The 12,765-nt window shown below is 43.3% G+C and overlaps 1 protein-coding gene across 1 annotated transcript in view; it reads left to right on the top strand.

Annotated features, from left to right (window-relative positions):
• The window catches only part of LOC149984560 (neuroendocrine convertase 1-like), a 44,396-nt gene extending 33,156 nt beyond the window's left edge, over positions 1-11,240 (top strand). The window contains exon 7 of the mRNA XM_090230582.1: positions 11,098-11,240. Within this exon, the coding sequence (XP_090086708.1) occupies positions 11,098-11,240 (143 nt within the window). The remainder of the gene's footprint in view (positions 1-11,097) is intronic.
• Positions 11,241-12,765: the final 1,525 nt, after the last annotated feature.

Raw genomic sequence — 12,765 nt, 5'->3', positions numbered from 1 at the left:
TAAGAACAAAATCATAACTTTAAACCATTTGATTAATTCTAAATGTTTATATTTAGTGGCTTAAACCTAGACAGAATTTAATTAAAAACAGTGAGAATAGGCATTGGTCTGAAGCCAAAAAAAAAAAAAAGTGCACTACAGTGCCTATTCCACCCATGCTCTACCAAGGTTTTCCAGCGCACAGCTTTGACCTACTACAGTAGCTATGTTGGCATTGTACTTCAAATTATGTGTAGGCAGTTTGCTTAGGATTCAAACCTTCTCAAACATCCTAATTCATACTCTTAGAGGAGGTGCTTCTATAATAATGTGATTTGTACCTCATACAAGGTAAAATATTGGATTCTTCACACACCACAGTAAGACATTATTCCATTACACTAACTTCTCATGCTTTTTGAAATTAAATGAAAGCAAGCTTTTCTTTTATACTTACAAGACCATCAGGCTTGATTGAGCTGCTTTGTATTGTAGTAATGTGGTGCATGCCTGTATTTCCTTAACCTCTCTAGGGTATGTGGGACGCTAGCGTCCCACCTGGCCAACGTCCAGTGAGATTGCAGAGCGCCAAATTCAAATACAGAAATACTCATTATAAAAAGTCATAAAAGATACAACTATTTTACATAGGTTTAAAGATTAACTTCTTGTGAATCTAACCACGGTGTCAGATTTCAAATATGCTTTATGGTGAAAGCATACCTTACAATTATTTGATAACATAGCCCCAGCAGACAAATTATTACAAACAGCAACCAGCCAAGTAGAAGAGTTACACAAGTCAGAAATAAAGATAAAACAATCACTTACCTTTGATGATCTTCATATGTTTGCACTCAGAAGACATTCATATTCAATAAATGTTCCTTTTGTTCGATAAAGTCTCTCTTTATATCCGAAATCCTCCGTTTTGTTCGCTTGTTTTCTTCAGTAATCCACAGGCTCAAACGCAGTCACAACAGGCAGACAAAAAAATCCAAATTGTATCCGTAAAGTTCATAGAAACATGTCCAACGATGTTTATATTCAATCCTCAGGTTGTTTTTAGCCTAAATAATCGATAATATTTCAACCGGACAATAACGTAGTCAATATAAAAGGTAAACAAGAAAGGCACTCTCTCTGGTTGCGAGCATGAAAAAGCTCTGTGACATGGCAGGGTCCACTCATTCAGACTGCTCTTACTCCCTAATTTTTCAGAATACAAGCCTGAAACAATTTCTAAAGACTGTTGACATCTAGTGGAAGGCATGGGAACTGCAATTTGAGTCTGAAGTCAATGGATACTGTAATGGATTTGAATAGAAAACTACACACAAAAAATCCTACTTCCTGAATGGATTTTTCTCTGGTTATCGCCTGCCAAATCAGTTCTGTTATACTCACAGACATTATTTTAACAGTTTTGGAAACTTTAGAGTGTTGTCTATCCAAATCTACATATGTATACATATATGCATATCCTATCTTCTGGGCCTGAGTAGAAGGTAGTTTAATTTGGGCATGCTTTTTATCCAAAATTCCAAATGCTGCCCCCTACCCTAGAGAAGTTAAACCTCTATTTTAGCAATACATGTCATGTTGGACACAGTAGCTCAGATAGATAGAGTCTGTCTGTATTCCTGTTTTATCATTTGCTGTGCTGATCAATGGACAGTTCATTGCCTCTGTCAAAATAATGTGTCGCTAAATAAAGTGATGTTCGCATTTGTATTTATTTTTGCAATAAAGATGGTAACGCAACAATAATGCACATTTGCAATATCAAAAATATATACAGCAAACGTAACATATCATACTAATTTCAGTGTCCCGGATTTACTTCAACTATGTTACGTCTAGTCTATGAGACCAGGTTGGCACGCAGCATGTCATGCAAGCAATGATTCTGATGTTGTTTTACCTTGGTGCACCATGTGCAACCCCCTGACTACTTTTCACTTGTGTATGGCAACTTCAGATTTTCTGTGAACATACTGAAAAGTAATTTGAAACTGTTGATCTGTCAGCACAAATGTGGAGTATTTTTTATTTATTTAACCTTTATTTAACTAGGCAAGTCAGTTAAGACCAAATTCTTATTTACAATGACGACCTACCTCGGCCAAACCCAGACGACGCTGGGCCAATTGTGCGCCGCCCTATGGGACTCCTAATCACAGCCGGATGTGATGCAGCTTAGATTCAAACCTGGTGCTGCAGTGACACCTCTTGCACTGAGATGCAGTGTCTTAGACTACTGCGCCACTCGGGTATAAGTATAAGAAAGACAAGACGACAGGAGAGAGAGTGTATGCCAGATCTGGAATTTATTCGAAACTTAAAAAAATCGAAATATACACATTGTGAGATATTTGGCGAAATAGACCTCTCCATAGGAAAACATTGGGGGGAGCTCAGCGTTCCAAGGGCAAAAAGTATTTTGGGGCTAGCATTTGATAACAACTTAGCTCGCTGCCCTCGCTGTCTTACATCATTAGAAAGAGGAGATTCTCATGATTAAAATGGCGTCTGACTTGAAAAAATCCAAATGTACAGTATGTAACCGATGTGAAATGGCTAGCTAGTTAGCGGTGGTGCGCGCTAACATCGTTTCAATCGGATGAGGTCAAAAGGGGGGTGAGTGTAACCGATGTGAAATGGCTAGCTAGTTAGCAGTGGTGCGCGCTAATAGTGTTTCAATTGGTGATGTCACTCGCTCTGAGACCTTGAAGTAGTGGTTCCCCTTCCTCTGCAAGGGCTGTGGCTGTTGTGGAGCAATGGGTAACGATGCTTCGTGGGTGTCAGTTGTCTATGTGTGCAGAGGGTCCTTGGTGAGGGGACGGACTAAAGTTATACTGTTACATATACACATTGCGAGATATTTGCCGAAATAGACAAACATACCTGTATTTCCCCTATAAGAAACAATGGGACGACCTCAGAGTTTTATGAGTAATTTTTTGCTGTTGTTTACGTTCAAACTATAAACAACGTGGGCAGGTCTCATTGCCAACAATAGCATTGTGACGTAGAACAATAAACTGGGAATAGAACATTCGGAAGGTGAGTTGGTGCCATGGTGCTCAATAGAACTAATAGGAGCTGGCAGGGTGAAAAATGCCCTAACATAAGGCCTGTTTTTTTCATGATTACTTTAAAACGATGGAAAGCAGCTGGGAAATATGCTCATATTATGAAACTGGGCTCCACAGCGGATGCAATGAACTAATTATCAGAAAAAAAGCGTTGTTAAAAATGTCATGTGTCGAGGCTAGCGTAGCTAACTGCAGTGTTTATCCTGTATGTAGTCTGGCTACCTTGTCATTTTTTATTTTTTATTATTTAAAAAAAAAATTATTTCACCTTTATTTAACCAGGTAGGCCAGTTGAGAACAAGTTCTCATTTGCAACTGCGACCTGGCCAAGATAAAGAATAGCAATTCAACACATACAACACAGAGTTACACATGGAAAAAACAAAACATAGTCAATAAGACAGTAGAACAAAAGAAAACAAAAGTCTATATACAGTGAGTGCAAATGAGGTAAGATAAGGGAGTTAAGGCGTATTGCCTTACCAGTTCTATAGGTCATGGTGGCGAAGTAATTACAATATAGCAATTAAACACTGGAATGGTAGATGTGCAGAAGATGAATGTGCAAGTAGAGATACTGGGGTGCAAAGGAGCAAGATAAATAAATAAATACTGTATGGGGATGAGGTAGGTAGATAGATGGGCTGTTTACAGATGGGCTATGTACAGATGCAGTGATCTGTGAGCTGCTCTGACAGCTGGTGCTTAAAGCTAGTGAGGGAGATATGAGTCTCCAGCTTCAGAGATTTTTGCAGTGCGTTCCAGTCATTGGCAGCAGAGAACTGGAAGGAAAGACGACCAAAGGAGGAATTGACTGGCCTATGACTGGCAGCATGGTGCCTGCAGCTGTGTTGTTGCTGAGCAACCGACTCAGTGTCATAGAACTCTGAGCTTTGGCTAAAGAAGATGTACTATACCAGTTCCCCACAATGTTACCTATATATTGTTATTATAATACACAGTATTATCATATTGACGATCTACGGAACTAAAAGTCCTTAGTCAATCACGTGAAAGGAGAGCGAACTTCATGAAATGCAAAAAACACAATTCTTCACGTCCAATGCATTGCACTTCAACATCTACTGAAGTCATTTAGTAATATTATGATGATCATGAGATGTGATCCGGAGTGCTGGGCAGATTAATCAGCTAATGGCGATGCCCCACCATCCCAGAGTGTCCCTGTCACCACACCATCAACACTGATTGGCCACTGTTCATCTCTCTCCTGATGCACTCAAACATCCATTCCCTACCTACCATATAAACCATACACCACTGCCATTGCATGTCATTGGAACCGAGACAATAGGAACTCAGTTGGATGGGGAAAGGCTACAAAGGTGACATGCTATCTCAAATCAAATCAAATTGTATTTGTCACATGCGCCGAATACAATAGGTGTAGACCTTACAGTGAAATGCTTCCTTACAAGCCCTTAACCAACAATGCAGTTTTAAGAAAAATACCTACAAAAATAAGAAATAAAAGTAACAAATAATTAAAGAGCAGCAGCAAAAATAACAATAGGCTATATACAGGGGGTACCAGTACAGAGTCAATGTGCGGGGGCACCGGTTAGTCAAGATGATTGAGGTAATGTATACATGTAGGTAGAGTTATTAAAGTGACGTATGCATAGATAATAACAGAGAGTAGCAGCAGTGTAACGGGGGGGGGGGGGGGTGCAAATAGTCTGGGTAGTCATTTGATTAGATGTTCAGTAGTCTTATGGCTAGGGGGTAGAAGCTGTTTAGAAGCATCTTGGAACTAGACTTGGCCCTCCGGTACCACTTGCCGTGCTGTAGCAGAGAGAACAGTCTATGACTTGGGTGGCTGGAGTCTTTCACAATTTTTAGACCCTTCCTCTGACACCGCCTAGTTTAGAGGTCCTGGATGACAGGAAGCTTGGCAGAGGAAGACCCTCTGTAGTGCCTTGCGGTCGGAGGCCGAGCAGTTGCCATACCAGGCAATGATGCAACCAGTCAGGATGCTCTCGATGGTGCAGCTGTAGAACCTTTTGAGGATCTGAGTACCCATGTCAAATCTTTTCAGTCACCTGAGTGGGAATAGGTTTTGTCGTGCCCTCTTCACGACTGTCTTGGTGTGCTTGGACCATGTTAGTTTGATGGTGATGTGGACACCAAGGAACTTGAAGCTCTCAACTTGCTCCACTACAGCCCCGTCGATGAGAATGGGGGCGTGCTCGGTTCTCCTTTTCCTGTAGTTCACAATCATCTCCTTTGTCTTGATCACGTTGAGGGAGAGGTTGTAGTCCGGGCACCACATGGCCAGGTCTCTGACCTCCTCCCTATAGGCTGTCTCATCGTTGTCGGTGATCAGGCCTACCACTGTTGTGTCATCGGCAAACTTAATGATGGTGTTGGAGTCGTGCCGGGCTGTGCAGTCATGAGTCAACAGGGAGTATAGGAGGGGACTAAGCACGCACCCCTGAGGGGCCCCTGTGTTGCTACCTACCCTTACCACCTGGGGGCGTTCCGTCATGAAGTCAAGGATCCAGTTGCAGAGGGAGGTGTTTAGTCCCAGGGTCCTGTGTATAGGTGGGTGTTTGTTTGTATTTCATAGGTACAGTATTTGAGACCAATATTCCAAAGTGATCTAGTAGACATAACACCATTATTAGCATTCACAGACTCTTACGAAGTATCATGGAGCAATTAACGCCTTCTAACATCATGGCATGATACGGTATAAAACCATTTACAGAGGCTTAAGTAGAAGCACTGTATATTGTATTGCCATACCACCTTATCTAATTGAGGTGATATACAGTAGGTATACATTACTTACATGACAAGCATTTATGTTGTCACCTTGGTGGCCAAATAAAAGTATTTAGTCGACTTAAAGAATTAGTAGTATGATGCATCTGTAGTGCTGCTGGTTAATTGTCAGCGATGCAATAATAAAGACAGCCATTTTTCCACATTTGATTTATTTTATCGCACCCTAGTTTGTATTATTTAATGTCAAGGGGATATTTGTTTAATGTGTTTTATCTATGAGCCTTTTACAAACAGTATATCCACATACAAGCATTTTGTTTAATAGTTATTGAGTACCCGAGATTCCATAACAATATCCGATAATGACACGAGTGGAAATGGTTACAGGGTACAAATCTTAACACTTTGTGTTTGTGGTCATTTCTATGTGTGTGTGTTTGTATGTGCAGTCAGTTGGCTTTTGACATCAGTTTAACCCATCCTGTAAATGTGTGTGTGTGTGTGTGTGTGTGTGTATACGCGTGTGTCTGTGTGTGTGTGTGTGTGTGTGTGTGTGTGTGTGTGCACGTGTGCACAGATAGTATATCCACGCTTGCTTCCATGTGTGTGAGTGCATGATTGCTCGTGTTGTAGGTGTGAGATTTGTGTATGTGGGTAGCCTAGTTGTTTGGTATAAAATGACACTGTAAAAATCTTTCTGACAGGGGGAGTGACTGGAGTCAGCGCTTTTCCTCCCCCCTTCATCCCCCCCCCCCCCGCCCCGCCCCCCACTCCCCACCCCCACATCACCCCCCGCTGTTCAATCCATCCAGCCGCTGTCACGGCGGGGGAGCAGACAATCTATCAAGGCATCGGGAGGCATTCTCCTCACCTGCACCGCGCCTTTAATGAACAGCCAACATGATCCCAGCTGACAAGCAGGAAATGGATGTAATAAAGATTGTTTTTGCATGCTCTTTGCATCCCTGATAAATCGCCTCGCTGTGCAACAGATACTGGAGCCACATGGAAATTTGATTTCACACAGTGAGGCGGAGAGTGATGGGGGGAGAGAGAGAGAGAGTGGAGAGGGGAGAAAGAAAGCGCTGGCAGTGGCAGGGTCACTTTATGTTTTTTGTTCTCTATAGCTGGGATGTGGGAACGTGCTAAAGCTAAATGACGTGGGTGGCGGTGGTGTGTATTGGTTTACTGGGACCCTCCCTGGCTCCTCTAGCTCTGCCGAGCATTGTTGGTTCTGTGGTGCCCCCAGCGATCGGAGGATTTTGCTATTAGCGGCCTCCTCCACACCTACTGCTCAACCCTCTACACTTCTCATCTCATGGAGGTCAGAAGGTCACTGTGACCACTCTTCTCTACGTACTGTACAGGCTCTCCATCACCACCCACCCACACTCATCTGCCGTAACATCCCTGGTTCCCTCGAGACTTTGAATATGGCTTGCGAGATTACTAGTATTATAACAGAAGAGAATGCAGGGAGGGGACAAAGTGGGAGGATAGGAGAGAGGAGGGGACAGAGAGAGAATGATTATAAAAGTAAGATAGAGGGAGTGGGGGCAAAAGCAAATGCTGGGTGATGGAAAGGGGGGAGAATAAAAGGGATCGAGGGAGAGACAGGGAAATGCAGATATAGAATGGGCAATTTATGATTTAACCACTGCAGAAAGAGAGAGAGCGGGAGGGATATAAAGGGGGGGGGGGGGGGGGGGGGGGGTTATTGAAAGGGATAGTGAGAGACATGAACCTTTCCTCAGAGAGAGTCGAGCTGTTTTATCTGACTACACTCTTAGAAAAAAAATGTTCTTTGGCTGTCCTCATAGGAGAGAACCCTTTGAAGAACCCTTTTTGGTTCCAGCTAGAAGCCTTTTGGTTCCAGGTAGAAGCCTTTTGGACCCTTTCCTCAGAGGGTTTTTACGTTGAACCAAAAAGGGTTCTCCCTGGAATCAAAAAGGGTTCTCCTACTGGAACAGCTGAATAACTTTTTTGGAACCAGAGTGTACCATCCACCCCTTGTAAACCTTGGCTTTCCGCTCTTTTCCTTTCCTCTCCTATCCTCTCCCACTATTCCTCCTCATCCACCCTCATCCTTTTCTCCACCTCCACAACCACCTCACCCAACATAGAACCTCAACCTCCATATGCCTGTAGTAGTTGTGTGTGTGGCAGTCTTTCACAACACCCTACAGTAAATTAATGCATTTTCAGAACAACATGTGGCCAGCCTCACGGCTTTGGTCTCAAGGTCAAGCCTCCATTATCATTGCACTGAATGAATGAACTTCCAACCACAACATATATAATAGACTTCCAACCACAACGTAAGGATTGGGCCATTGGGATTGAGTAAGATGGTGGCTGAGAGGCCTACTTGCTTCTCTCTCTCTCACGGGGACTTGTGTATGTATTTGTGTGTATCTAGAGAAACATTAGCCAGGATCTATGTGGGTTTGGTGGCTGCTCCCTGTAGTGGCGCAGGTATGGGTTATGTGACGATGTCTCTCACCGCAGCGCTGTCTGTCGTTGGCACATTGTGGCGTCTCTCCACAGCCAGGTCACCTATGATAAAGGTCAGTATTCAACGTCCATCCATGTCTCAGGACATCGGGAGACGACGTGGAAACCCGGCCACTAGGGGCAACCTTGAGCGCTGTTACCTTCAAGTAGGTTTGGGTTTTGCTAGGGTGCTGTGGACAGGGATGGCGGATTGGCGTAAGCATCTGCCTCTGATTCCAAAGTTTGAATCCAGTGATAGAAAGTTGTTTTTGATATTTTAGTTTTAAGCCTATCCCAAACCTTAACTGTTACCTTAACCATTTGGAGTTAATGCCTGAACTTAACCCTAACCTTAAAAATGTGGCGTTAATGCCTGAACGTAACCTTACATAACCTCCCCCCAGTCACACCACCACTACTGCACACAACAGTATATACCCACTACTTGTTTAGGCTGCCCCCGCGCTCATTTGCATGAAATAAGATGGAAATGCAGCCCTTATTTATGCCAACAGAAATGGAGTGTTATTAAGGGCACCATTGTGCAAAAGCGACGGTCGCACTGAGAATACATTACAGAGGCTATTTCTGGAGAGGCTCCAGCCACACAGAGGGTAATGCTTTACTACTCCATGATGGCATCGCCACTCCGTGTGCCAGGGCTCTGTGTGTGAGTGTGTGTGTTTGTGTGTGTGTGTGTGTGTGTGTGTGTGTGTTTATAAGGCTCTGTGCGTGTGTGTGTGTGTGTGTGTGTGTGTATGTGTGTGTGTGTGTGTGTGTGTGTGTGTGTGTGTGTACTAGTAGACTGAGGAGAAGGGCTGTGCGGGTGGGAAAGTGGTTGCATGTGTGTGCATGTGATGGGCTGTGTGGATGTGTAAGTAGGTGTGTGTGCGTGTGCGTATTTTCTGCGATTTTCAGTGACGGAGAGGTTACCCGTGATTGACAGTGTACGCGGCCCCGCTGTATAATAGTTTGTGAGCTGTGAGTTGAGGTGAGAGGCAGGTATAGCCACAGTAGTACTCTCCATCTGTCTGCTGGGCTGTGCAGCGCGGTGTAGTTAGAAATGATCCTGTGTCAGATTCTATTCTAAATCCCACAATTACTAAGGTTATAACCAAAGAGGAAATCTGGTCTTAGACCAGTTTATCACACTAACATACCCCCTCTAGAGTGACCCTGTTGGCCAGCCAGTAGCCTCAGTCTGACCTGATCCCAGACCAGTCAACCCTGACCTCAGTTCACCTGAACCTGCTCCCCACTGACCGCCCTCGGACCACTCTGTGACCTCTGACCTATGCCCTGGCTAGGTGCCGTCACTGGACCATGGCTTCCCTGGGTAAATATTATGAGTTTCTCAACTGCATGCAGCTGCACGGGAGCCGAGACAAAGGACAGAGGGAGAGGGGGAGGTGTGTGTGTGTTTCAGAGAGGTTTAGCATCTTATTTAATGCTGTGCAGGGGGTGGGGGAGCCCCCTGGGTGTGTGTGCTGTGATATAGGGATTGAGTGAAATAGAGACGGGCTGTGGGAGAGAGAGAGAGAGACTGAGACTGATTTGTGGACATGCTGCCTTTTTACAGGCCTTGTAATGGAGTTTATTAGCATGTGAGTAGCGGTAGGGGAGCATATGTCATCTGTCCTGTGCAAGGGTGGCCATTTTGAACACAGGATGGTAAAACAAAAGCAAAACAAGCTCGAGTCCATTATGTGAAAATCCTTCCTAGCTGAGTGAATACATGTGAATGGTATTATTCCCCTTGTCAAATATAAATTTTATGTTATGTACTGATGGCTAGTGTAAATTATATTGTCAGATAGGTCTATAGAAATAACAGATCTGTTCTACGAATGTACCTACCCATTGAGCTGTGTAACTGTTCTCGCACAGCATTTGTCATCATCTGTGTGTGTTTGTATTTTTGTGTGTGTGAGAGAGAGAGAGAGAGAGAGAGAGAGAGAGAGGAGGCTCACCGCAGCACCGCACAACATTTGTCATCATCTGTGTGTGTGTGTGTGTTTATGTTTTTGTGAGAGAGCGAGAGAGAGAGAGAGAGAGAGAGAGAGAGAGAGAGACAAGGAAAGGAAGAGAGAGAGAGAGAGAGAGAGAGAGAGAGAGATAAAGAGAGAGAGTGGGTAGCCAGAGACAGCTGTTGTGTCTTGGAAAATACAGATCAAATAAGCTAATGTCAAGGCCTGCGCCGTCCCATAACTTCTCCATTCAAGCAGAGGGCAAACTGAGGTCAAATTCTATTGATTCTTCCAGGGCTTGTGGCAATATATCTTTCTACTGAACCAAGTAGACCTTTCCAGTATTAACATTGGAAGTATTTCTGAGCAACGTACATTATGAGAATACTATTTTCAATATAATATTATAATACTTAACTCTATCTATATGTTAATCGACACTCTACAGTATGTCCATCATACAAGGTCAACATTACTTTGGCAACACCCCATTTAAAAACAAACGATCCCTGTTTGTGATGTGAATTACCCAAACCAATAGACCTAATGTGGTCCTTCTGAGTTAGAGAGGCTCTATAATTGTTGTGTTTGTGAGCGACCATGCACGCGTGTGCAGTTGTGTGCATGTTTGAATGAGTTTCAGTATTTGTGTGTATGTGATTATATACAATAAGTGTTTATCAGCGTGTGTGTGTGTGAATTTGTGTTTATCAGCGTGTGTGTTTGTGTGTGCGTGGGTGGGTGTGTGATGGATGGTGCCCGCTCCGTGTTTACCTATCCCATGATTTCCTGTGCGTGCGGGTAACAAGTGGAGTTTGGCAGGATTAATGAGCGTGTGGGTGCTGAATGGATGTTTGTGGCTGTGTGGTGCTCCATCACGGGCCTAGCAGCCCAGAGCCCCCCAGAGCTTAGCCTTAGCCCCTCCACCACCACCAGCCGTCACAACTGCTAACGCTAGCTACCGCTCAGCCTGCTCTTGATTATGCATGCTTAGCAAAGTCCCATTAAACAAGCAGCAGCGCTAAACAAAGGCAAAGCATTCACATCCTTTACTTACTGAGAGTTATCTTAACCCTCAAGAGAGTGATACGAACCCTAGAGTTAGTGTTGATAACTGGAATTCGTTATGACGGAATGCTTTTAACTCCATTAAGAATAAGCAGAGACAGGGAATGACATTCATGGCGTCATCCACAGATGTGGGAGGGGCCTCATTGTCATATTTCCCAGCCTGCTCTGCTGCAGGTAGATTTTATTTTATTGTTTGATTCAATATCTCTGTTTTCGCATGTATATTGATTGTTTTTGATCTTATGCGTCACAAAGATAAGAAACATGCATTTTGTCAAATAGTTCAATCAGTGGTTGGTTTCATAGCAACCATTAGTCAAGTCAAATGTTATTGGTCACATGCGCCGAATACGACAGGTGCAGACTTTAAAGTGAAATGCTAACATACGAGCCCATTCCCAACAGTGAAGGCTTAAAAAGTAAGACAAATATTTGCTAAATTAAAGAGGAAATAGTAACACAATAAAATGAAAACAAGGCTATATACAAGGAGTACCAGTACCAAGTCAATATACTTGGGTTTGAGGTAGTACAGTTGAAGTCAGAAGTTTACATACACTTAGGTTGGAGTCATTAAAACTCGTTTTTCAACCACTCCACAAATTTCTTGTTGACAAACTATAGTTTTGGTCGGTTAGGACATCTACTTTGTGCATGACACAAGTAATTTGTCCAACAATTGTTTACAGACAGATTATTTCACTTATAATTCACTGTATCACAATTCCAGTGGGTCAGATGTTTACATTCACTAAGTTGACTGTGTCTTTAAACAATTATGCCATGGCTTTAGAATGTTCTGATAGGCTAATTGACATAATTTGAGTCAATTGGAGGTGTACCTGTGGCTGTATTTCAAGGCCGACCTTCAAACTCAGTGCCCCTTTGCTTGACATCATGGGAAAGTCAAAAGAAATCAGCCAAGACCTCAGAAAAAAAATTGTAGACCTCCACAAGTTTGGCTCATCATTGGGAACAATTTCCAAACGCCTGAAGGCACCACTTTCATCTGTACAAAAAATAGCACGCCAGTATAAACACCATGGGACCACGCAGCTGTCATACCGCTCAGGAAGGAGACGCGTTCTGACTCCTAGAGATGAACGTACTTTGGTGCGAAAAGTGCAAATCAATCCCAGAACAACAGCAAAGGACCTTGTGAAGATAGAGGAAACAGGTACAAAATTATCTATATCCACAGTAAAAAGAGTCCTATATCAACATAACCTGAAAGGCCGCTCAGCAAGGAAGAAGCCACTGCTCCAAAACTGCCATTAAAAAAGCCAGACTACGGTTTGCAACAACACATGGGGACAATGATGGTACTTTTTGGAGAAATGTTCTCTGGTCTGATGAAACCGAAATAGAACTGTTTGGCCATAATGACCATTGTTATGTTCGGAAGA

Source organism: Oncorhynchus mykiss, chromosome 3 (assembly GCF_057628025.1).
Source record: "Oncorhynchus mykiss isolate SJ-2025 chromosome 3, ASM5762802v1, whole genome shotgun sequence".
Classification (NCBI taxonomy): domain Eukaryota; kingdom Metazoa; phylum Chordata; class Actinopteri; order Salmoniformes; family Salmonidae; genus Oncorhynchus; species Oncorhynchus mykiss.
Note: the sequence above shows the minus strand (reverse complement) of the source record. Positions and strands in the feature narration are given on the sequence as shown.